Source organism: Nicotiana attenuata, unplaced genomic scaffold (assembly GCF_001879085.1).
Source record: "Nicotiana attenuata strain UT unplaced genomic scaffold, NIATTr2, whole genome shotgun sequence".
NCBI lineage: Eukaryota > Viridiplantae > Streptophyta > Magnoliopsida > Solanales > Solanaceae > Nicotiana > Nicotiana attenuata.
In genome coordinates this window covers 1,030,170-1,056,410 of record NW_017670303.1, presented here as the reverse complement: position 1 = coordinate 1,056,410, position 26,241 = coordinate 1,030,170, and the positions used below count along the sequence as shown (strand labels likewise).

Sequence of the window (26,241 nt, the reverse complement as noted above, 5' to 3'; positions counted from 1 at the left end):
ACAATGCCAGCCTTGGGCATGCAACAGCTGGCCAGAAACGCGCACATGCAGCGCACATGGAGCGGTTGTCAAGTGTGCTGTGCACATGCTGTGCAATTGGGCGGTTACAACTGCCATGTCCAAAGAGTTGCTGCTAATGGGGCTAAGTCTATGCACATTTTTAGGCATGTTTTAGCATGACATGCACTTTTTTGATCATGGGTGATCATGGCCTATCATTTGGGGGTGTCAACTGAAATAGGAGAACTGAAAATGGGCTGACTACACTATATATATGTATGTTAGCAGCCCCAAAAACAAGTCTAAGTACCTAGGGAGGGAAATAGGCAAAGATGTAGGCATAAGGTTGTCTATGTCAAGGCTTGAGCATGGCAAATTATGTGTCATTGCCTTGCCAAAATGAGTGGGCAGCACGAAATGCCTTAGGCAGGGGCTTTTATAGGCCAGTTTTGTGCAAGAGTTGGCGATTTTGTGAGTTGGTGTCTGCCAAGGGTGGCAGCACCTTGCCAAACTCAAGAGTTTTTCTTTGTAATTCATTTATTATAAAAGGTTGGGAAAGGGTCCCCGTAAATCTGCTTGTGTCTTTACTTATTTATGTTGCCTTGAAAATATTCTAAGTGTTAAACCTCGAAAGCGAAAAAAAATTGGAGTAAGGCTGAGCCAAGTTGAGACTTGACTGCCGCATAACATGCTGTTTTTCGGCGGACAGAAAACGCCAATGTGATAGTAAGGGAGTTCTATATTAGGTACATCTCTATAAAAGGTAAAAATCTCCTGATTCACTAATATGCTGGTCCCTTATTGATACGAGCCGAGATTCCGCCGTAATATCCGATCAGTCACGGATATTTTGGCCCTCTGTTATTTCGGTCTTCTGTTGATTACACTGACAATGCTTCCTCGAGCTTGTTCGGGGTCAGGTTGATTATGGGATCACAAATTCAATATTCTCGAGGACATGACATTCTGATCTCGAATTCTGGCCTGATGGGATTTGGGGTCGATCTTCAGCCTCTCACGTTTCAAGCCCGATCTATCATGTCGTAGACGAGCCCGATTTCTACCGTATATACTAATATGAATTGTTTTTAGCCAATTTTGAGAAGAAAAAGCCGAACATTATATATATTTAATGGAAAAGGGCCAAAAATACCCCTTTACTATGTGAAATGGATCATTTATACCCTCCGTTATACTATTCGTCCATAATTGCCCCGACTTTATAGAATTTGTATAAAAATACCCCTTTGCCGTTAGGGCCCTCCACCATGGCCAATGGTATCCCACATGGCCTGACATTTTGCAAAGGTGGAATCCACATAGGATGCTACATCAGCGCACCAACCCAATTTTACCTCCTTCCCCCAATTTTTCCTCCAATACCACTTTCCTCCTTCACCTAACCGGCTATATCGAATTTGGGGCTCAATCCGGGAAGAGAATGCATACTCATTTGGTTTACAAGCTGGATTTCCAGCAAAGAATGAGAAAAACGAACCCCAAGAGGAATTGAACATAAAGTGAGAAGGGTCATTTCTGATTTAGATATAGAACCTGGATCAAGGTGAATGTTGACAACTGATATGCCATCTTGCAGACCTTCTAATGACGATTAATGAACATATAACTATATAAGAAGAATTTCATCTTTGAACTACCTCATTAAGGACAAATAGAGTATATATAACTCTATTTCTTTGGACTAACACTGAGTAAGCATAATCATACAACTTTATGGAATCATCATAAAAAGTTATATTCTCATCTAATTCAAAAATCCAAAAAACTAGCAAATGGGTATCATTCATAAGTTTCTTATGTTCTATAGTTGATTGGAATTAAGTAACGTGATTGACGGCGAACAATAAATAGTCAACCATTTGGTAAGCCATTCTTTCTCATTCCTGCTCGCCATTTAAGTACATTATTAGGAGAAGTAGAAAGTTAAATAAAATAATAATAAGAAAATTAAAAGATACTACTACAATATATTAACGAGAAGAAGCAAAATGGGGGGTTGAGACTGATATGTACTGCAAAATAGGAATCAAGTTGTGATTTTATTTCACTTCCAAAAAGCTGGAAAATGCAGTCTTGACAAATAAGTAAAAAAAAAAATTCACTTTAGAGAATGGTTAGGTGAAGGAGGAGGTAGTATTAGAGAAAGAAATGGAGGAAGGGGTGAAATTGGATTGGTGCGCTGAGGTGTCATTCTATGTAGCTTTCACCTTAGCAAAATATCACGCCATGTAGGATGACACTGGCCATGGTGGAGGGCCCTAACGGCGGATGGGTATTATTGTACTAATTCTGTAACGATAGGGGCATTTGTGGACTTATAGTATAACAGATGATATATATGATCCTTTTCGCATAGTAAAAGGATATTTTTGGCCCTTTTCCGTATATTTAAACTTTTGAGGAATTCTTTTCATAATATGTATTTTAACATAGCCACCAAGAAATTATTAAGCCAAAAAACATTAAGTGCAGCCCATTTAATCGGAAAACCTTCTATTCCATCCAATTACCAATACCCAGCTTGGTAAATTTTTTTATGTGCTAAACAAATGCAGAAAAGGTCCAAGAATTGCAGATTTTATACCTATAATGAATGACAATATCTTTTGTATTTACTAATTTTTAATTTTGAATTTGTCGCAGATTGTTGAAACAAATGTTGAAGGTCGCCAACCAATCAAATGAGTCCTAAGTACAAAAATGACAGAAGTATCTTTTTTTTTTTTCGCATTTTATTAACGTACATAAATGACGAAACTGCTTTTTCAAAATTTCCCCAAACGGAAATAATTTATTGTAATTAGTCAGTACTGCAGTCTACACTCCTAGTTAGTTATGGGCGTTTTAAAATTTAAATAATTTTACATTAAATTTTTTAGTTTATTTTTTCAGCTTCATTAATATGGATTCTCATAATCTTCACACTCACACGCTCTCCCCTTAACCCCCCCCCCCAAATAATCACCCTACCCAATGCCCCTAAAGAGTTTTAGTTTCACTCTTCTTCTTCCCCAATTTCCGAACAAATTCCAATTCATGTTAACAAATCCTCCCTTTTTTCACAAATCCATAACTCAGTTTCAACGGCACCGATGATCAGTGAATTCGATTCGCCGTCGTTGCCCCGGTCCAAACTCGAATCCGGAACCGGAATTGATATCGAAACCGGTGATCCAGAATCGAACGGTTCGGTTCACGGTGTTCGGTTCGAGGAAGTTGTGCCTATTAGGGCTCGTGATAGGAATGGACTCGTTGTATACAGGAGGAATAAGCGGTTAAAGAGAGCCGCTAATGTTGACGGCGGCGGCGGCGGAGGAGGAGTAGAACCGAGTGATGCGTCCAAGTGTAATTCAGGCGGTGGTAAAATTGTAAATAAGGATGAAACGGAGGGTATTTCCGGAATTCCGGAGATGGTGGAGATTGAAGTCAAAGAGGAGTCAACGTTGACGGCAGCAAATCGTGATGTTAGTGTTACAGGTAGTAGTAGGAGGTTTACGAGGTCGGCTTTGAAGCTGAATGTGGAGCCTCTTGATGAGAATTTGGAAGTGTTGGAGGAGGGGAAATTGATCACATGTGGTGAAGTTCATGATAGTAATAATTGTGGATCAAAGAAGAGGATTTCGATTATAGGAAGGCCTACTACGGTTAAGGAGCTTTTCGAGACCGGTTTGCTCGAAGGCTATCCTGTTTTCTATAATGGTGGCAAGAGGGTAATTAATGCTTTCTTAGCTTAAAATGTGGATTATTTAAATTAATTATTCTCCTAGAATTGCCTTAATTGTGGCCTAAATGTGGATTATTTATTTATAGACCTATAGTTGAGAAAATATTTTTCTCGGAGTTGTTTAGCCTTTCTTAGATTTATACGATCTTTAAGTCTTTAAGAAAATATAAATAACTTCCAGTATTTTTATTATTTTATTTGTTTATTTATTTTAGTTTGTATAATATTGGTTTGAGATGAGTTTATAGTAAGTAACATGGTCAATGAGGATTCATATATTGAGGCTTAGTTGTTGTCATTTTCTTATGCATTAACTCTTGCATGAAAATGCCAATACATGATCACTAACTATGTTGTACTCGTATTTGGAATGATTTGAGTCGGGATAGAGCAGAATGGTTATAGTTGATTTGGGATAGAGGCTTAGTAGTAGTTGTTACTTGTTACAGACACATACAGAGACATGCATATTCATTATTGGCAGAAGAAAGGATGGGAAACACCACATGTGTAGAAATTTTGGTGTTGCCCAGTGGTCAACCTTGTTTCTTGCTGGGTAGTTACGGGAGAAAAGAATTGGACCCATTTTATATTATCCAATATGAATATAGTATGAAATATATGTTTAGAATTTTCTGCTTATTATAGCTTGAACATGAATGGGAGACAAATGAGTTGAAAACATTATAGCAGCATCAGCATTCAACGTGTTACATGGATTTATTGCTGCACTACGATACATCATTTAGCTTGTTGTGCAGTTTCTCTTACCAAAAAGCTTATCTAGCTTTTCTAGATCGATTGTTCCTCATCTAGTTTGGACTGAAAGCTCCAATATGGTCTCAGTAGTTTTATCTTATTCTGAAGGCTAAAGTTGTCTTAATTTAGGGAATTCGACTGAGGGGAACTATCAAAGATAATGGAATTCTGTGCTCTTGTGATCTGTGCAAGGGAGCCAGGGTGAGTACTTGTTATTTCTATTTCTCTGTTTTGCTCTTTGTTGACGTTGTACTTGTTTGGGTCTTAACATTTCCATTACGAATTAAGTTCTATACCAATTTTGGCTCCTTTAGGTTGTTCCTCCTGGCAAATTTGAGATCCATGCATGTAAAGCATATAGACGTGCATCACAGTATATCTGCCTGGAAAACGGAAAGAGCCTCCTTGATGTGGTCAAAGAATGTAGGAAAGGTTCTTTGAAGAAATTGGAAGCAACAATTCGGAGCTTCATTGGTCCGATTCCTGTGAAGGAAATTATCATTTGTCGGAATTGCAATGGTGAGCTTTCTTATGTGAAGTTGAATATTGTAACATGTTCTTGAAGTGGCAAGTAAATGATCTTTTTCTTGATTTCTTGTGGTGGCCAGGGTCTGTTTTTGCAACTTCAGCTGGAAAATTTGACCAAATTTGTGATTCATGCATAATCTCTTCAAGATCTGAAGCCACTCCAACTCAGTCAATAACAGTTGAAGCTGGGTATGTTTTGAATGAAAATAAGCGTATGATTGCTTTGATACTTTTGTGTGCTTCACTAGACTCTAATTTTCTTATACACCTTCCGTATCATTTTATGTGTCTTAGTTTGACTGACACGAAGTTTAATATATTGTAAAGAAGATTTTGAATCTTGTGACCTTAAACTAAAGTGTGTATAACATACCAAAAATACCCTTTCAATTTTGTTTTCCTGAACATGCCACACCATTCCTATAAGAGAGCGTCCTTGAGAGTAATGGGGATGTTGGAATTAAAAACATAGACATAAAAAAAGTCATACTTTTGAAGCAGACTGAAAAAGAAAGTAAATAACATAAATGAATCAGAGAGAGTACTTATTTAGTGCAATTTAGGTTCTCATTCTCAATGGTCCAAGCAAGGCTAAATTTTGTAGGAAGATGATCTATTAAACCTACTTGGTGTGAGGCAGGTACTTCTGTTTCCTCATCTGGTTTTCAGGATTTATTTTTATGATGAGTGGAATCAAACTCGTTTTCCCTTTTGGTTATAAAGATCATATATGCCCAGAAAGAGAATGCTTGTCATGAACTTAAAATTATTTGTTATTATTTTGGACGAGTGGCATGGATTTAAGAATATTAATCACACTAACCTAAGGACTCTGTTGTCATCTCATGTTTCTTTACTATTGAGATCTTTTTGATAGTTGACTTTATGATTTTTCTTCATGTAAGCAATAATTGATGTCCTTTGACGAATTGTTATGTGGCAATTTATATTGCTTTTTGGTTTGTATAGTTGTGTATTAGAAACAACCTCTCTACCTCGCAGTGTAGGGGTAAGGCTCGTACGCACTACCCCCAGACCCTACTTGTGACATTACAGACATTACACTGATTTTTTTTTTTTTGTTGTTTTTATTGGTTTGTATAGTTGTGTATGTATAGTCAGAAGCTCTCAGTAGTCGCTGACTCTCTGTTTTTGCTGTTATGACATTGCTAATCTTGTCTTTTGCAAACTTAGGATGTTTGATCCTGTTCCGAACTCAAATTCCTCCGAAACTTCAACTATGTCAGATACTTCACTAAAAAGAAGTAGAGGAAGAAAAAAGAGAAAGTTGGTATCTTTTCCTGTTGACTAATTCTGCTTTATTTTGCACCCTGCGAACTTTTCAATGCGACGAAATGGTTTAGCAAACATGTATTAATGCTGTTATATTATTGCTGTAAGGGCTGTGGAAATATATTCAAGGAAAAGGTCCATCAGAATATCTTCGGCACATATAATCTCAGGAAGGAAGGATCAGTTGAAGACACCAAACAAGTGTGTTGTATTACTCAATGTTTCTCTATCTGATATTTTCACTTTGTTTTTGGTCTGGAAAATCAATTTTACTTGGTAAAATGCATTTGTTTGCCATCTCTCTCTTCTTATGCACTTCTATTCGGAACCATCAAGGTTATCCACTCCAGCTTTTGCTCCACAGTCAAATGGAGCTGCCACGATGTGCAATTCATTCAGAGATAATATGCAGGGCAAGATCTCGAAAAAGTTGGTGAATATTTGTCTAATTAATTGCCACTTTTTTTTTCTTCTTTTATCTGATATATAACCTCTCACTTGTATGGTGCCTGTATTCTTTAATTCAGATTGTCGAAATCCATTGCAGCTTCAAATTCCTCGAAAGTTGGTCCTCTTGGTGTTTCAATGCACTCTAGGACCCAATGGAAAATCACAAAAAAGTTTGTACATTCCTTTGACATTTGCTTACTCTGAATTTCTGTCAGCAAATTTCTTATACTCTACGTCATTGCATTTAGGGATCAAAAGATGCATTGGTTGGTTTTTGAGGAAGGTGGACTGCCCGATGGGACTGAAGTAGCTTATTATTCTCGTGGAAAGGTACCGAGTCTTCTCTTTTCTACCCTTTTCCTTAGTAGTTGAGATATAAATATTATAAGTGTTTTATAATTGTGATTTGCTCATTTGTCATTGGTAGAAATTGCTCGTTGGTTATAAGCAGGGATCTGGTATATTTTGTTCTTGCTGCAATTGTGAGGTACATTTCTTGTAGCTTGCATAATTTTTCAAAACAAAAAAAAAATCAGAGGTTCTTCTCATAGAGTTTCATAAACGTCATGTAAGGCATACTGATTAGCTTCCTCTCATGGTTAGGTTAGTCCATCACAATTTGAAGCTCATGCAGGTTGGGCGTCTCGCAAAAAACCGTCAGTGTCATTCTTCTGTTTAATTGTCTTTCAAGGAATATTTATCTTCTTTAGCTCTTAACTTAGTTTTTCTGATGCTTTCCAGTTTAGATATTTGACATTGTACCATGTCTCTGCAGCTATGGATACATATATACTTCCAATGGGGTGTCTCTACATGAATTTGCTTTATCCCTATTGAGAGGTCGTAAGTCTTCTGTCACAGACAGCGATGACTTGTGCACCATATGCGCAGATGGTGGAAAACTGGTGCTTTGTGATGGATGTCCAAGGGCCTTCCATAAAGGTTAAAGTTGTAGGGCCTTAATATTTCCACAAGATACTTTCTTTTGTGCATGTGGTTTTTTGTCCTTTCTAATTGATGATTAAAACCAGCAAGTTCTATTTCATCCTCCATGCATTGTCTAGCTCTTTTTTTTTTTGGTTTTGTTTTTTAATCTTTTACATTTTGGGTGTGTGGGGTCAGGTTACGACAAGTGCTCATAGATTTGTTGTTGGGCATTAGAGCACCAAGCCCCATCCTCACCCCACATTACACTCCCCCAAAAGAGGGAAAAAAAACTAGAGGCATGAGCAAGATAAGCAAAAAGAGATAAAGAAAAGAAACCATATATCTCTAATTGTGGAAGTTACTGTCTAACTTCGAGGATTGTTTAGTTTGTAGTAGGCCCACAACTCCTTAGTTTTTGTTCAAGCTTAGCGTGCTCATCACATTTTGGGAGGACAGAATGGTAGTAGAGAGGAAATAGTATAAACATATGGTAGAGCAAGATAATATGCCCGAAACAATTTCAACTTTGATCAGGGTTCACATTCTGTGATGCTCTGCACCGGTCTCATCTGAACTATCTCCTTCAGTTGTGTAGAAGATTTTAGAAGAGTTTGATGATGAATAAGGATTTCGACCGAAGCCTCGTTTGTTTTTATTAAGAGTAAGATGCTTGAGTTTGAATACATTATCTGGTTATTATTGTACAAGAACAACAACAACAACAACAACAACCACCCAGTGTGGTCCCACAAGTGGGGTCTGGGGAGGGTAGGATGTACGCAACCTTACCCCTACCCTGGAAGGGCAGAGATATTGTTTCCGATAGACCCTCGGCTAAAGAAGGTGAGAGAAGCCCTGATAGCAAGTAATTTTTTTTTTTTTTTTTTTTTGATTTGCACCGGGTGTCCGAGTCTCTAAGAGAGACTGACTAATCCCGGGGGTGCACAGGCCTCGGCAAGGAGTTTCCCGCAAGTGCACCAAGGTTAGTTCAGGTTTTACCCAGTCCGATGGCCCTCAGAAATTGTTTGCACCCAGTGGATTTCGAACTTGAGACCTTGAAAGGGAGCAAACCCCAAGGCTCAAGTCTATTGCCACCAGGCCAACTAGCAAAACAATAATTAGAAAACTAAATCGGAGATAGAAACAAATAATATGAAAGGGGTACTGATAACAAGTAGTAGCAAGATAACATATTTAGAAAACTAATTCCGAGGCAGCAAACGAGAATATGAACGAAGTACTGCTAGCAAACTACGGAATTACCAATGGCAAGTAACAACGAAACGAGACATGCGAATATAGCAAACTAAGGATAAAAGGGTACCGTACTAGCGCTAATACCATCGAGCTAGAGAAGACAAAGGGAGATGCACGACTACCTACTAACCTTCTACCCTAATCTTCAACCTTCACACCCTTCTATCTAGAGTCATGTCCTCGGTTAGCTCAAGTAGCGCCATATCCCGCCTGATCACCTCTCCCCAAGACTTCTTTGGCCTACCTCTACCCCTCCTGTCACCTCCTAAGGCCAACCTCTCACATCTCCTGCCGTCTGCGCTTCTCCTCTTAACATGCCCAAACCATCTCAACCTTGCCTCACGCATCTTTGCCTCCACAGAGGCCACTCCCACCTTGTCTCGAATAACTTCATTCCTAATTCTTATCTGATTATTATTGTATTGTTTCTAAATCTGACCATTGGAAAATCATGTTTCCTCGGCATCGAACATTTACTCGCTCTGCCCCAATTTATGTGATGATGTTTGATTGGGCACGGGATTTAAGAAATTAACGAAGACTTGACCAATATATGTAAAGTACCAAAAGTGTCCTTTTAAACAAGTGATGGTAAGAGTTCCACATGTCTTTTCATTTTAAACGAGTGGCAGTGAGTTCCAAGAAGTCATGTCATTGGGTAAAATCGAGATACTAAGGTTAAGTAGTTTCCAAAAGAGAGCAATGTGTCATTTCTTTTTGGACAATCTAAAAAGAAAAGTGTTAGCATAAAATGGGAGAGGGAGTATTAATATATTTTTATTTAAAGCTAATTAATAAGGAATTCAAATAAACTAATAATTAAATATATATCCACAAAATATTAGAGAAAATATTAATTTACATGGTGTTGTAAAAACTGTTTGTTTTATAAAGTACACTTTAAAAGCTAACAGGGGTGGTGGTGGTCGACGGTCATGGTTTTGAGGTGGTTGTCGTGATGGTGGTGAAGGTTGCTTGTGGTGGTTTTGCTGGTTGGTGGTTATTGTGTGATGGTGGCCAAAGCTGGTGGTGCATGGCTGATGGTTGTGGCTACCGGTGGAGGTAGTTATGCGAAGGAGGTGGGGTTGAAGTTGGTGGTGGAGGTGGTTGGCCGTTCATTATTGTTGGTCGTGGTGGTTGGGGCAGTGGTTATGCTGTGGTGGAGGTAGATGGTTGGCTGCTCTGTGGCAAAAGGCTGGTAATGATTATGCAGTGATAATGGATAAAGTAGTGGTAAAAGGTCACATCACATGAATCTTGAAGCGAATAACATTTAATGATTTTAAGTGTACGGATATAGTTGTAAAAAGAGAAAAACTAAGACACTTAATAGGCTAACTATGGATGATTGAGATTCAGACTATCTTTAAATAAACAAATGAGCCTAAGATTACAGCAGTGAGCCGTTAAGTAGTATGAATTGATTGAAGTGGACCTTTTAGTTTTAGATGAGAGCCACTTTATGTCTAATGATTCCCAACACATTAAATTTGAAACATTGATGTAATTCAGTACAAACGCTTGGGAAGATTATCCTAACGCCTAGTTGATTAACTTGAACTTGAAAATTATTTTTACTTGCCTTGTGTGTTTCTGGTGAAATTTTTTCTCCCAGTTTGCAATGTGGACTGCTTCTGTAAGTTCTTGTTGGTCCTTTTATAAGGAAGAAACAACCATTAAGTCAAAAGCGACTATTACTTCACCTATAAAAATAGAAAAAAATAAAAATAAGGCTCTGATAGTTGTCCTCTTAATCCTATAGATTTACTTATAATGAGAAATAAGCTGTGCTTTTGCACAATTGGTTCCATGTCTCTATTTACATGAGCAGCACATAGCTATGGATTAGTTTTGAGAAAATTCAGATTTGCCTCTATTTTGTTTCTTTTTCTTTCACCACTTAGTAATTATGGTTGCTTTGTTGGTAAGATTCAATATTCCATTTAAGTGGTATTGATATGTGTTTTCAATTGTCTATTGCAGGGTGTGCATCATTGTCAGCTGTTCCCCGTGGTAAATGGTACTGTAAATATTGTGAAAACAAGTTTCAGAGGGAGAAGTTTGTGGAGCACAATGCAAACGCGGTTGCTGCTGGGAGGATTTCTGGTATTGATCCCATAGAGCAAATAACTAAACGTTGCATTCGTACTGTCAAGAACCCAGAAGAGGCAGAAGTTATAGCATGTGTTTTATGCAGGTGGTTGTCTGCTTTGTAAAGTTGTTCAAAGCCTAATGTCTTAGCTTTTGTAGTCTGATGAAGTGTATATACACAGATGTTATGATTTTAGCAAGTCTGGATTTGGTCCACGCACGGTTATCCTCTGTGACCAGGTATTTCCTCTACATTCTTTAAAACTGCCTTATTCAACCAAGTAAATGGTTAAAATGGTTTACTCACATTTCATATCCAGTGTGAGAAGGAATATCATGTTGGCTGCTTGAAGAAACGCAAGATAGCAGATTTAAAGGTTAGTCCACTTGCGTTTTAGGATTATTTCATGGAAGTCTCTTCTTTGTCCAGGATGCCTGCTCCTTTTTATTGTGTTTCATTCCCTTTTTTTCCCTCTCTTTTCTTTTTAAAAATTATATTATTTGGATTCTCGTGTTAAGATATGGTGCAAATTGCATCGCAGGAGTTGCCTAAAGGAAAATGGTTCTGTTGTGTGGATTGCAAGAGGATCTATTCTGCACTGCAAAAGTTGCTGAACTCGGGAGATGAGAAGCTGTCAGAATCTTGCCTGGGTGCTGTAAGAATGAAGCTAAAGGACAAAAGTTTGGATTCAGTTGGTGATCTTGATGTGAGATGGAGACTTCTAAGCGGCAAAATTACTTCCCGTGAAACCAGAGTGCTACTAGCAGAAGCTGTTTCAATCTTCCATGTAAGCACTAGCCCTGAATTTTGTTTGTTCAAACTTTCAGTGAGGCTATGATGACCATGTCCACTGTGTGGTGTTACTTAGACTGTTTAGTCTCCAACTTATCTGAGACGGGATGGATTGCTGTGTAGAGTTCAGATGTCTGCTCTTCATTTTCTAACTTTGTTTTTGTGATTTTATGTGACCAAATTTAAGATTATTTTTGAGAAATGAAAATTGGTGCTTCAAGAAATCTATAATCCTGAGAAACAGACTTATCATAGTAATATTTCATGGTAAACTTTCATTCTTGGAATTTTACCTGCCGTTTTTGTAGTCCAAGATGATTTAATATTTTGTATGCTCATAGAGGTTTATGATATTTATTTTTGCAATTATTTGTGGTTAGTTTGTTTCAGATTTGCTCTGTTTCCTAAAAAGTGTTTTTCAACTATTTGTAGATTGTTATAAGAAAATTAAATTATGGTGGATGTACTCTTCTCCATTATTTCCATAACTCCCAATACTCTTATAGTTATGGAGTTATGATTGTAACTCCATAACCTCCTCCATGATCTTCCTCTCAAATGCTTAATGACATATTCAATGACATATTTTTCTTCACTTTTCATGCCTATATAAAGGCATTAATAGATAGGAAAATACACACAATTGAAGAAGAAATAAAAATCTCTTCTCTCTTTCTCTCTTAGCTTGTTTTTCCTTGTTCCATATTGTTAATTTGAGTTATATTTCATAAAACGTTATCAGCACGAGACTCCTACCGTCTTAAGAAGATCTTCGAGAAGACTAAGGTATAATTTTTCTCAAATTTATTTTATGACTGATATTATGAAAAGAAAGTTCGTTGCCCTTGAAATTTCGGGCAAGAACTATATGATATGGGTGTTGGATGCTGAAATCCATTTAGATGCAATGGGTCGTGGAGACGCCATTAAAGATAAAAATAAAGCATCTACCCAAGACTGTGCTAATGCCTTGATTTTCTTGCGCCATCACCTTGATGAAGGGTTGAAAATAGAATATCTCACAGTCAAAGATCCACTTGTTTTGTGGAATGGCTTAAAGGAAAGATATGACAACTTAAAGTTGGTCACTCTTCCACAAGCACCAAATGATTGAGCGTATCTGAGGCTCCAAGACTTTAAGTCTGTTTCTGAATATAATTCTGCGATGTTCAGAATTACTTCTAAATTAAAACTCTGTGGAGATAATATCAGTGACTATGATATGCTTGAAAAAACGTTCGCAACGTATCTAATGAATAGACATCATGTAATTTTTGTTGCGCTTAATAATACTACTTATGTAGTTCTTAAAAATTTATGTATTTCAGAAAAAAAACCTGAAGAGTCAATGTTTCACAAATTTCACAAAGAAGTAATATCTAATTAATTAGTGTCCCAGTCTCACTGAGACACTAATTAATATCTACTTCACTAAGACTAGGACACTAATTAATTAGATATTACTTCTTGTTTGTGAAATTTGTGAAACATTGACTCTTCAGTTTTTTCTTTTCTTTTCGGAAATACATATATTTTTAAGAATTATATAAGCACTATTATTAAGCGCGATAAAAATTACATGATGTTTGTTCATTAGATATTACGAATAGGAAAACATAAAAATCAAAGTGCTCAATCATCTTTAACCACAGATCCATCACCGATCAAGTGGTTTATTTTTCCATCAGGGTGCTAAAAATAAATCTGCCACATCCAAGTGGGTGATGTCAAATTCATTGTCATAGACAAAATTAGCTTCAAGGCATTTATTCTTTAGAGATGCTTGACAAAGCTCAACCAAATGTTTTGATATGTGACAGATATTTGCCAATGCCCTTTTCCACCGCAATGATAGCATCCAGTTTCCGAACTCTTTGCGTTTGGCTTCTCATCTTTCCCTTTCCACTTTTGGAAGTTATTTTTCTTTAGGGAATGATTAACACTAGGACAATTTCTTCCTTCGCCACGGCCACGACCATGAGCATGGCCACAACCTTTTTCACGCTTAGCATGATAAGGGTCAAAAATACCCTTTTACTATAGAAAATTATTTAAAATTACCCTCCGTTATACTATTCGATCAAAAATACCCCTACCGTGTTACTATTGATCAAATATACCCTCAAGTTAACGGAAGAGCCACGTGGAGGCCATTTAAGCCAACTGGAGCATCCGGGTAAACTTACTCGACCCAATACACAATACGTAACTCACCCGTCTGAGCATTCAGGTTTATTTTTAGGGTTTATTTATTACTTATATTTTTTCTCTAATTAATTATGCTTAATTGTTAAAATATCTCAATAACCATTTTTATCACCAGAAACCTCCCGTCATGTTCACAACAAATCACAGTAACAACCTAATCTTCCATTAAATATTCACAAAAACAGAATCTCACAACTACCATATCAAATGCCCTATTCTCTTAATCAGTTGTGCATTAAAATTTTGCAACCAATAATTATACTTTGAGACAAAGTAAAAAGTGGAGAAAGAGAGATGTCATGGGCTCATGGCTAGTTACAAGTTGAATTGAAATATTATTAAAGAAACTACAGCCATGAGAAGGTGTTAGCTCTTTTCTTAACTTCCTAAAAACGCTAATAAGCTCCTAATTAATTATAATTACAAAGGGACGGCCTAAAGACCCAACTGTATGTACCATCATTTTCTTGTTAGACACCTTGCTTGTAGCTTGATATTAGAATCGTGATTTCTTGCTCTTGAAATTATGGAGATCTGATGAGTTTTTGGAGAGAAAGTGATATAGGAAGAAGAAAAGCAAGAAAGAGAAAAAGAAGACTGGAAAAAGATGGAGTAGATGATTGGGTGTGTGGTAAATATGTTGTGAAGAAGATGGGATTTTTACANGAGCGACCGGGAGGGTGGGACGGGGGGGGGGGGGGTTAGGGATGAAGATGAAAAGGAATGGGGTATAAAGAAAGTGTTTATTTTTAGGTTTGGATATCGGGTATGGGTCAGGTAAAACTTACCCGAATACTCCAGTTGGCTTAAATGACCTCCACGTGGTCTCTCCGTTAATCTGAGGGTATATGCGGTCAATAGTAACACGGCAGGGGCATTATTTATCAAATAGTATAACGGAGGATAACTTTAAACAATTTTTAATAGTAGAAGGATATTTTTGACCCTTTTCCGTAATGGGAATACACCTCATCCACTTTAGGCAATGGTGTAGACCCAGTGGGTTTATTTTCATGATTTCTCATAAGCAATTCGTTGTTTCGTTTAGCCACAAGTAGAAGAGAAATCAACTGAGAGTACTTCTTGAAACCTCTCTCGGTACTGTTGTTTGCAAGACCATATTGGAGGCATAAAATGTTGTGAACGTTTTTTCAAGCATATCATAGTCACAGATATTATCTCCACAGAGTTTCAATTTAGAAGTAATTCTGAACATCGCAGAATTATATTCAGAAATAGACTTAAAGTCTTGGAGCCTCAGATGAGCCCAATCATATCGTGCTTGTGGAAGAGTGGCTAACTTTAAGTTCTCATATCTTTCCTTTAAGCCATTCCACAAAACAAGTGGATCTTTGACTGCGAGATATTCTATTTTCAACCTTTCATCAAGGTGATGGCGCAAGAAAATCAAGGCCTTAGCACAGTCTGGGGTAGATGCTTTATTTTTTATCTTTAATGGCGTCTCCAAGACCTATTGCATCTAAATGGATTTCAGCATCCAACACTCATATCATATAGTTCTTGCACGAAATTTCAAGGGCAACGAACTTTCTTTTCATAATATCAGTCATAAAATAAATTTGAGAAAAATTATACCTTAGTCTTCTCAAAGATCTTCTTAAGACGGTAGGAGTCTCGTGCTGATAACGTTCTATAAAATATAACTCAAAGTAACAATATGGAATATGGAAAAACATGCTAAGAGATATAGAGAGGAAATTTTTATTTCTTCTTCAATTGTGTATATTTTTCTATCTATTACAAGGCCTTTATATAGGCGTGAAAAGTGAAGAAAAATATGTCATTGAATATGTTATTAAGCATTTGAGAGGAAGATCATGGAGGAGGTTATGGAGTTACAATCATAACTCCATAATTATTAGAGTATTTGGAGTTATGGAGAAGAGTAGACATCCACCATAATTTAATTTTCTTATATCATAGTATAATCTCGAATATCTCATCGTTACCAAGAATGTCTCTGGCCAGAAAAAGGTTATTGAGAAGTTCCTATCTTTATCTTGTGGCCTGTATTGGACAAGAATTGGTGCAATTGAGGCACATTCTATCGTAAACCGAAAGGTTACTAATTCCAATACTTTTGTACTTTGGCATGATCGATTGGGACATCCCGGATCAATTATGATGAGACGAATTATAGAAAACTCGAATGGGCATCCATTAAAGAATTTAAAGATTCTTTTAAATAATGAATTTTCTTGCACTTCTTGTTATCAAGGCAAGTTAATTATTAAACCATCACCAACAAAGGTTGGGATTGAGCCCCTACGTTTTTGGAACGTATACAAGAGGATATTTGTGGACCTATTCACCCACCTAGTGGGTCGTTTAGTTATTTTATGGTCTTAATAGATCCATCTTCTAGATGGTCTCATGTATGCCTATTGTCATCTCGCAACCTGACATTTACAAAATTAATGGCACAAATAATCCGATTACGGACACAATTTCCCGATAATCTGCAATTGATAGCAAGACCGTTACTCCTGAAAATAAGGTTACCCACTTCAGTTTGGGGTCATGCCATTTTGCATGCAGCAATGCCAATTCGTCTCCGACCGACAAATTATCATAAATATTCCCCGTTGCAATTAGTTTTGGGTCATGAACCTAATATATCCCATTTAAGAATTTTTGGATGCGCAGTATATGTGCCTGTAGCACCGCATATCGCACCAAGATGGGTCCCCAAAAAAGGTTAGGAATATATGTTGGATTTGAATCGCCCTCCATTATTCTCTACCTTGAAACATTAACGGGAGATTTGTTCACTGCTCGATTTGCAGATTGTCGATTCGATGAAGCATTTTTCCCAAAAGTAGGGGGCGAAATTGGTGAAACCAAACGGGAAATTTTGTGGAAAAATACATCATTGTCTCATCTTGATCCACGTGCCTCTATTTGTGAAAAGGAGGTGCAAAAGATTATCCATTTGCAGAAAATAGCAAATCAAATGCATGCATTTACGGATCTGAAAAGGATAACGAAAATCACATATCCCTGTAGAGAATGTTCCAATCCGTATTGATGTCCATGTTGGACAATCTTCTAGTGTCATAGCTAATGAGTCAAAAGCATGCCTAAAACTTGGCAGACCATTGGGGTCTAAGGATCGAAATCCTAGAAAAAGGAAAATAAATGATCAAGATGACACTACGAAAGAGTCTCATAAAGAACCTATGATTTAACCAATCCTGAGATTCATGAGTAAATTAATGAGCCTGAGACTCAAGAAAATAAGGAACTATCAATAAATATAATCGATATTGAGACAATTTGAATCGATTGAATATAGTGGTAGATTATGTCTTTGCATACAATGTTGCATCTAGCATTATGCAAGATAATGAGGATCTTGTACCTCAATCTGTTGGAGAATGTCGACAAAGACGTGATTGGCCAAAATGGCAAGAAGCAATCCAATCTGAGTTGGATTCACTTGCGAAACGTGAAGTTTTTGGGCCTGTAGTCCAAACACCTAATGGTGTTAAGCCTGCTGGCTATAAATGGGTCTTTGTACGTAAAAGGAATGAGAAAAATGAGGTACAAAGATATAAGGCACGCCTTGTTGCACAAGGATTTTCACAAAGGCCCGGTGTCGATTATGAAGAGACGTATTCTCCTGTTATGGATGCTATAACGTTCCGTTATCTCATTAGTTTTGCTGTCCATGAAAAGCTTGACATGCATTTTGATGGATATGGTTACAGCCTACCTTCATGGTTCACTTGATAATGAGATATACATAAATATTCCCGAGGGATTTAAAATGCCTGACGCACATAATTCAAAGTCTCGGAAAATGTTTTTAATCAAATTGCAAAGATCTTTGTATAGTAAAGCAATCAGGAAGAATGCGGTATAACCGCATTAGTAAATATTTATTAAAGGAGGTTATATAAATGATGCCATTTTGTCCACGTGTTTTTATAAAGAAAACAACATCGGAGTTTGTTATACTTGCCGTATATGTTGATGACATAAACCTTATTGGAATTCCTACAGAACTCCAAAAGGCAATTGATTATTTATAGAAAGATTTCGGAAAGACAAAATTATGTCTCGGTTCGCAAATTGAACATTTGGCAAACGAGATTTTTGTTCATCAATCTGCCTACATAGAAAAGGTATTGAAAAGGTTTGACATGGATGTAGCACATCCATTAAGTACTCTGATGGTTGTTCGATCACTTGATGTGAATAAGGACTCGTTTCGACCTCAAGAAAAGAATGAAGAGCTTCTTGGTCCTGAAGTACCATATCTTAGTGCAATTGGTGCACTAATGTATCTTTGCTAACACTACAAGGCCTGACATAACTTTTTCAGTTAATGTCTTAGCAAGATATAGCTCTGCTCCTACAAGTAGACATTGGAATGGAATTTAACACATATTGCAGTGTCTAAAAGGGACTACCGATATGGCCTTATTCTATGGCAATGATTGCAATCCCGATCTTGTTGGTTATGCCGATGTTGGGTATTTATCTGACCCGCACAAGGCTCGATCTCAAACATGCTATGTGTTTACATGTGGAGGCACTGCCATATCTTGGCGATCGACTAAGCAATCAATTGTGGCTACTTCTTCTAATCATGCTGAGATAATTGCTATTTATGAAGCAAGTCGAGAATGTGTTTGGTTGAGGTCTATAATACATTTTATTCGAGACAAATGTGGTTTGAAGTGTGACAAACTACACATAATTGTGTACGAAGACAATGCAGCATGCATAACCCAATTGAAGGGAGGATTCATAAAAGGAGATAGGACAAAGTACATTTCACCGAAGTTATTTTTCACACATGACCTTCAAAAGAATGGTGATATCAATGTGCAACAGATTCGTTCAAGTGATAATATGGCTGATTTTATGGGTGGCAAACGGTCCGGGCCCGGTCCTAAACGGGCCTCGCGGGCCGGTCCTAAACGGACAGGTTCTATGTGGGCCCGGGCTTCGCGGGCCGGGCTTAAACAGTCCCGGGCTTCGTGGGCTTTTGGATGTAACCGAACCGGGACAATGAACTAATGGTCCCGAGCTTAGTGGGTCGGGCCCTGGCCCAAACGGGCCTAAGTGAGCCTGGCCTATTTTTAATTGTTTTTATCTAAGGCAATTTCTTGTAAATTATACAGCTTATATATATATATATATTATATACTATATAAATAGCTTATATGTATGGGCCTAAGTGGGCCTGGCCTATTTTTTAAATTTTTTTTTTATCCAACTTCATGTAAATTATATATATATATATATAATTTAGATAATTTACAAGAAATTGCCTTATATAGTATATTCCCTTATATAAGATTGTATATATAGTATTATAGATATACTAAGTGTATAGTATATAAGCTATATTCGAATTTCGATATAACATTAGCATAATTAAAGTATCAATGTATCAAAGTTGCAAATTGAAGTTTACATTTAATACTTCAAATTAAAGTTCAATGCCTTCAACATAATACTTCAAATTAATCTAACAAACTAAAACATTAAGCATAATACATCTAATAATTTTAAAATAACACAAATTGTCTCAAATCAACTTAAATTCTTAAATACGAATGTCTGGAGAGTGCGCAAGACAACTCTTTATATGCCTCCTTAAACAGCCTGTGCCCTCCAACATTGGACGACGAGTGTAGACTCGACCACAGTTCTTGCACTTTATTATGTAAACTTCTTCATTTTCTTCTACCACATTAAAGTGTTCCAAAACAAATGGGTGCAATCTAGAATCACCGGGCATGATTTAACTTGAATTAAGAATTTGAGTTTGAGAAATGAGAGATGAGTGAAGACTTGAAGAGAATACTTCAATTTGAGTTTGAGAAATGAGAGAGATTGATGATTTTGTGAGAAAAATGAAAGAACGAGGGGGTATTTATAGTTGAAAATAGGGAAAAAGTGTAATTATAAAAAGTTTAGGTTAAAACAAAGTTGGGGGAGGGTTAAATGGCTATTTTAGAAAGCCCAAACGGCTATTTTTGCAGGCCAACGACCCTTTTTTAAATGTTGCAACGGCTAAAAAAGATTTTTGGATTTTTTTTAAAAAAGTAGCCATTGGGCCCGTTTAGGACCGGTTGAACCGGCCCATTAGGACCCGGTTGCGGGCCCAAACGGTCCCGGTCCTAACGGGCTTCTTCATTTAACCGGCCCACTTGGGCCTCAAGCCCCCTGGTCCCGGGCTTAAACGGGTAGGCCCGTTTAGGCCCACTACCCATATGGGCTCGCGGGCCTGGGGCGGGCCCGGGCCTAACCGGCCCACTTGCCACCCTTAGCTAATTTGTTCACCAAATCTCTACTGACGTCAACCTTTAAGAAACTAGTGTACAAGATTGGGATGTAAAGGTTCAAGGATGTGAATTGATGCTCTCATAAGGGGGAGTTAAATACGCGTTGTACTCTTTTTTCCTTACAAGGTTTTGTCCCACTGGTTTTCCTTGTAAGGTTTTTAACGAGGCAACCAAAAGACGTATTTCTAAACATGTGTTCTCTTTTTCCTTCACTAGGATTTTTTTTTTCATAGGAGTTTTTCCTAATAAGGTTCTAACGAGGCACATCATCTATGGACATCAAAGGGGGAGTGTTATAAGAAAATTAAATTATGGTGGATGTCTACTCTTCTCCATTATTTCCATAACTCCCAATACTCTAATAATTATGGAGTTATGATTGTAACTCCCATAACCTCCTCCATGATCTTCCTCTCAAATGCTTAATTACATATTCAATGACATATTTTTCTTCACTTTTCATGCCTATATAAAGGCATTAATAGATAGGAAAATACACACAATTGAAGAAGAAATAAAAATCTCTACTGTCTTTATCTCTATATCTCTGAGCTTGTTTTTCCTAGTTCCATATTGTTACTTTGAGTTATATTTCATAAAATAGATTGTAATTTTTTTTAATGATAAATGAGCGGAAAAAGTTAGCATCAGTAGCATAACCATTGACTTTTCAGGATTGCTTTGATCCTATTGTTGATTCGGCAACTGGACGTGATTTCATTCCATCTATGGTCTATGGGTAAGCTTTTTTTGGTTGTTATGCAGGGTGAAGTGGATTTTCATTTATTTCGCCATTGCTGCTATCTAAGATATTTGTTCTTCTTTGCAGAAGGAATATTAGGGGCCAAGACTTTGGGGGCATGTACTGTGCTATATTGACTGTAAAGTAAGAGAAGTGTTGCTGTTTGTTTCATTTAACTTGTTTAAGCACATTTTGATTACACAACTTAACATGCTATTTGGTTATTGTTGCAGCTCAATAGTAGTATCAGCTGGGATCCTCCGTATTTTTGGTCCGGATATGGCAGAGCTTCCTCTAGTGGCAACACGTATTGATAGCCAAGGCAAGGTAAAGCTTTGAAACTGTTCGCCAAAAAAGGCCCCACTTATTTTCTATCAAATTGACTTTCTCTCAACTTTCACTGCTTTACATTTGTCAAATACTCCTTAAAGTCCATTCAGTATTTGATTGGGTTACATATAGTTGCATTACCGGAAGGCCCAAATTTGAATGTATTGCCTTATTTATACGGATTTAGGCTTTCAAGATCAGTAGTTGCTTAATGTATGAAAAATGGTTGGTTGACTGACTGGATCATTTCTTTTAGACAATTTTCCTGCTTGATTTTATTACTCCTGGTGGATTGGAAGATGCACAGCAGCCTCTAAAATTTACTGGCCAACTGCAGAAGTTTGACTTCTGCTGGACTACAGGCCACAGAGTCTTCACTGATCAGGTCTTTTCTCTTCAAGATGGTCGTGATGGAGTCTAATTTGGTAAACTATGATTCATTTAGACCCAAACCTGGTGTCACTTAAACACCCACTCTACCCCAATCCATATTTTTGCCACGGTGGAGAACATTGATTGGGAACATAATGATCTAGCATCTTCCTGTTGACTAGTTTGTGAATTTTGATGATGCTTCTTATGATACTTGCTTAGTCCGTGTTAGGGCCTGCCAAGTAATTAGAGATAGTAAATAGTAAATACATCTTATGGGTGATGTCTTCAGCTATTGTTCTTGAAATGTCTAAGTTTTAGAACATATGCTTTGAATGTTTACAGGGTTACTTTCAGTTGCTGCTCTCGTGCATAGAAAAATTGCTTGCATTTTTAAATGTAAGAAGATTTGTACTACCTTCTGCTGTGGAAGCAATGTCAATATGGACGACGAAATTCGGATTCAAAGAGATACCACCAGACCAGGTATATTTTGCATGTGACCCAGCCTCTGCTGCATCTGTTATTGGTCGTCTTTTTTTTTTTTTTTTTGGAGTTCTAAGTGGTTCGGGTTCCCTTTTTTTTCTGTAGCTTGTCATCTACAAAAAGACCTGTTGGCAGATGATTACCTTCAAAGGAACATCTATGCTGGAAAAAATGGTTCCTAAATGTCGAATTATTCGGCAGGGGGGAACTGAAACTGATGCACCAGATGAGTAGGTCGCCAAAGAGGATTTTCCATTTATAACCCATTTTGTAGAGCAATTTCTGATCACATGTATATTAGAATTTTATTTGGTCAAAAAAGATGGATTGAATTTACAAATTATGAATATTAGAGGATAAAATATTGTGTAAAGAACGTTCTTATTTCTTAGAGTCAGAGCTGGGTTACATGTTTTAAAGTTAGAATCATGTTCTTTCTGTCACACAGCAACCCCCCTCCCTCTACTTCTACCAATTGTCATGTCAGCAACACCACTTCCGCCACCATTTTAATTCTTTGCATTTGAAAATGTTTAAGTTACTCATTAAATTGCTCGCGATCTACATACAACAGAACTGCACAATTTTCTCAGATGATATAGAAGGAACTGGAGACCTTATATTAAGATATTTATAAAGTTCCAATACAAATAAGAGATACCAGTTTGATGTGAAAGTCCTAAAATTCAATTTCGATTTATCTTAAGCTTAGATAAGATAATAATCAACTGTAATATTGTACTTGTATTGATCGAACTACTGCAAGAGAATCAACTAAGAGGGAAATGTGCACCATTTATATGTATGAGAATTGGGGTCAAAGTATTCGTCGTTTAGATATAATATTCTCCCTTTTTTACTTAATTACGAGCATGTTTTACTTGGTCATTATCTTTTATATTTTTAAATTCCTTCTTAAGAAGGAAGAGTGAAATGAGTTGATGTTTCAATCGGTAGATTTTAGATCATATTACCAGGTCATTCGGCTACATTAGGTGAAAGAACCAAAAACCATCACTAACGGACAAATGTAGTTACCAAAAATTCATCTCTCAACCTACATAAACAAAATGGTGGTGGTCACGGTGGGAGTGGTGGTGGACGGTAAGGAGGGGATGGATTAAAATGGGTCGGGATGGTGAGGTGGCATGTCACGTATTATTCGCCTCATCAAAATATCAGTTTCATGTTAAATTGAGTTTTTATATTTGACAGTCCTAATGGAAGAGGAGTGTATTTTTGCTACTTGGCTAATATTGAGGATATTTTTGTGTAAAAAATATAGCGAATGGTAAAATTGATCATTTTTGTATAATAGGGGTAATTTGGCCCTTTCCCCTCTCTGAATACTAAGAGTGCATTTGGTATTTTGCTATCGGCAAAGGGCGAAAAATATCCCTATCGTTCAACAAATGGTTTAAATTCACGCTCTGTCCATCTTTTGGTCCAAAAATAACGTGTGTGCATTTTTAGACCAAATGGTGGACGGAGCGTGAATTTAAACCATTTATTAAACAATAGGGGTAATTTTTAGCCCTTTTCCATTTTGCTATTTTACCAAGAAATGAGTTCGGATACGCAGAATAACACCAAGTTTCATTAATGATGCATGGAAATGAATTGAAATCAGGTAAATTTTGGTTAATTATGAAAAAATGGATAAAGGAAGAGAATGGGTGTCCTTTTCTACTTAAATCAGGATTTTTTGGCACATTCTTCCATAATGGAGGTTATCAAGTGAAGCTAGATGTGTTAAAAATATGATGTCTTAGTTTCAATTTTTACCGTAGGAAATATTAGCATTTTATGGAGTTTTCTGAGGTCACTCTTTAAATTTTGTTCGTATCAGCTCAGTAAACTAAAATTCGTCTTTAAAGTAGTTGAATGAATTTTTCTATTTGGAGACAAATTTAGACTACTTGGCTAACTAGGACATAAATTTAAATTCTTGCCTCAAAAAAGGCTAACTGTGCAAATGCGCCACTGTCTGTTTTGTATCCAATTTCTATGTTGGTACTCTTCTTATTAGTGTTTGTTAAAGGGTGTCAATTTGTCAATTTGTGCTGTCAATATGAGTACCTCAAATAAAAAACAAAGGTTGATACAAGGGTGGCAAGTTGGCCGGACGGGCCTAAACAGGCTAAACGGGTCGGTCTCGCGGGCCACGTTCGCGGGCTCTAAACAAACAGGCTAAACGGTCCGGGCTAAATGTGCTTTTTGTAGGAACCGGCCCGGGAGCGGGCCCACGAACTTATGGTCCCGGAATAAAAGGGCCGGGCCTGCGGTCCAAACGGGCTAAATGAGCCCAACGGCTAAGCAATAATTAAAAAAAAAAATTAAACAGAATTTAGAGACAAAAAGATGTTAACAAAAATCTAAGGCAATTCCTTGTAATTTTATTATAGAATTGTGACCTAATTTTTTAATTCAAATTTAAAGACAAAAATATTGTAAAAAAATATTCAAAGCAATGCCTTGTAATTTTATTGTATCAATAAAAACACATGGCAATATCTTTCTTAGTCTTCCTCCCCTATATGGAATGAGCACAACAAGGTGCTAATACCACCATTGAGAAGAAAAAGGAACTAACCAAGAAGTGCCAAAATACAAGTTACATAATACATACTAATTTGTGTTCATACAAGTTACATGCTATCTCTTACAAACTTCATAAATCCTTCAAGGTTCGGAGGAAGTTCCTTTGGTGGTGGCTAAAAAGTAACTTGTTCATCGCCGCTTCTATTGTCGGGCGAAGCAACATCCTCAGCAAGTTCAGCTAGCATTTCTTTGTAAGCTTCGTCTACCTCTGGTTGTGATTCAGCAAGTCCAAAATTTCTTCTTTACGAATGGATCCAATCTCTGAGAAGTACTATTTTTCCAACCTATCCCTCATAGACTGTCTATGATCACCGAATTGAAGTCTTGCTTGACTGAAAGCGCTTTCTGACACCACTGTTGAAGCTTGAATAATTAAAATATCTCGGCCATCCTTGAAAGAACCGGAAAGTATTTTTCTTTGTCCTTCTACCATTGCAAAATATTCCGTCGGGATTCACTTCCTCAAGTTGCTGCGACAAATAAACTTCAAGCTCATTTAGTTGTGAAAAATCATTACTGCTAGAACTAAAAGAACCCCTAAACCCCGCTCAAACACTAAGTCCTTTTACTCCCACAATTCTTTTAGAAGATTGAGAATCAGAAGAAGAGGGAGTTGGAACATTTGTTCTAGCATGATTTAATGCAACTTGATAAGCATTATAAATAGTTTCAGCATTTGTTCTAATTGAGGCTATTGCTTCCGGAAGTTTAGGCAACTCATCATCTTCAAGTGCTAAACCATTATAAACAGTTTCATACCAAAATTGAGGACCTCCTAATTTCATATAAGGATTTAACAAAGAAGCAACACCATAAATATGGGGAATAGAGAAAAAATATTTTTTAAACTTTGTTCCCGTAGAATCAATAGCAAGTTGATAAATTTCCCTTTCGTGTGAAAAATAAGCAAAAAAATTTGCAAGTCATGCAATATAAACTAAACAATTAGAAATAGTAGGATAATATTGCCCCGAAAATTCTTTTGTAACAATATGAAATTTTTCTAAAAAATCAACAAGCATTTTAATATTAGCCCAACCTCCATTCGTAAGGTAATCGTCATCATCACTTACATATGCATTAAACGTGAGTTTATGAGGTTTCTATATTTATATGCAACAACAAAACTTTCATACATGTAATTACATCTAGTTGGACAAGGTTTAAGAACCTTTCTTTCTCTCAGACCACAATCATTGCATCTTTAAAAATATTCTCTAAGTTTACTTCTATGATTTGAATGAAAAAGCAAGCTAAGAGTTATTTTAACCTTTTCAATTTGAATATTTAAAATTCTCGTACCATCGCCCACAATTAAATGGTAAATATGACAAAT

The 26,241-nt window shown here is 36.9% G+C and overlaps 1 protein-coding gene across 1 annotated transcript; it reads left to right on the top strand.

The window, feature by feature from the left end:
- The first annotated feature begins 2,952 nt into the window (after positions 1 to 2,952).
- Positions 2,953 to 22,723, top strand: LOC109237517. Its single transcript, XM_019403830.1, has 21 exons — positions 2,953 to 3,731; positions 4,634 to 4,705; positions 4,819 to 5,023; positions 5,113 to 5,221; positions 6,227 to 6,319; positions 6,434 to 6,526; positions 6,662 to 6,754; positions 6,853 to 6,945; positions 7,024 to 7,105; positions 7,203 to 7,262; positions 7,379 to 7,431; positions 7,551 to 7,717; positions 10,943 to 11,156; positions 11,233 to 11,290; positions 11,371 to 11,427; positions 11,593 to 11,838; positions 21,049 to 21,113; positions 21,204 to 21,260; positions 21,350 to 21,443; positions 22,164 to 22,304; positions 22,410 to 22,723. Exons 1-21 carry the CDS (start codon positions 3,114 to 3,116, stop codon positions 22,536 to 22,538), a joined length of 2,799 nt encoding a protein of 932 aa, XP_019259375.1. The 5' UTR covers positions 2,953 to 3,113; the 3' UTR covers positions 22,539 to 22,723.
- The last annotated feature ends 3,518 nt before the right edge of the window (positions 22,724 to 26,241 follow it).

What these genes read in the sequence shown, in the direction of transcription:
- LOC109237517 (XM_019403830.1), top strand. Translation starts at nt 3,114, where the DNA reads ATGATCAGTGAATTCGATTCGCCGTCGTTGCCCCGGTCCAAACTCGAA. An exon ending in CATTTGTCGGAATTGCAATG is followed by an intron (nt 5,024 to 5,112) that starts GTGAGCTTTCTT and finishes TGTGGTGGCCAG; the next exon opens with GGTCTGTTTTTGCAACTTCA. An exon ending in CTTATTATTCTCGTGGAAAG is followed by an intron (nt 7,106 to 7,202) that starts GTACCGAGTCTT and finishes TGTCATTGGTAG; the next exon opens with AAATTGCTCGTTGGTTATAA.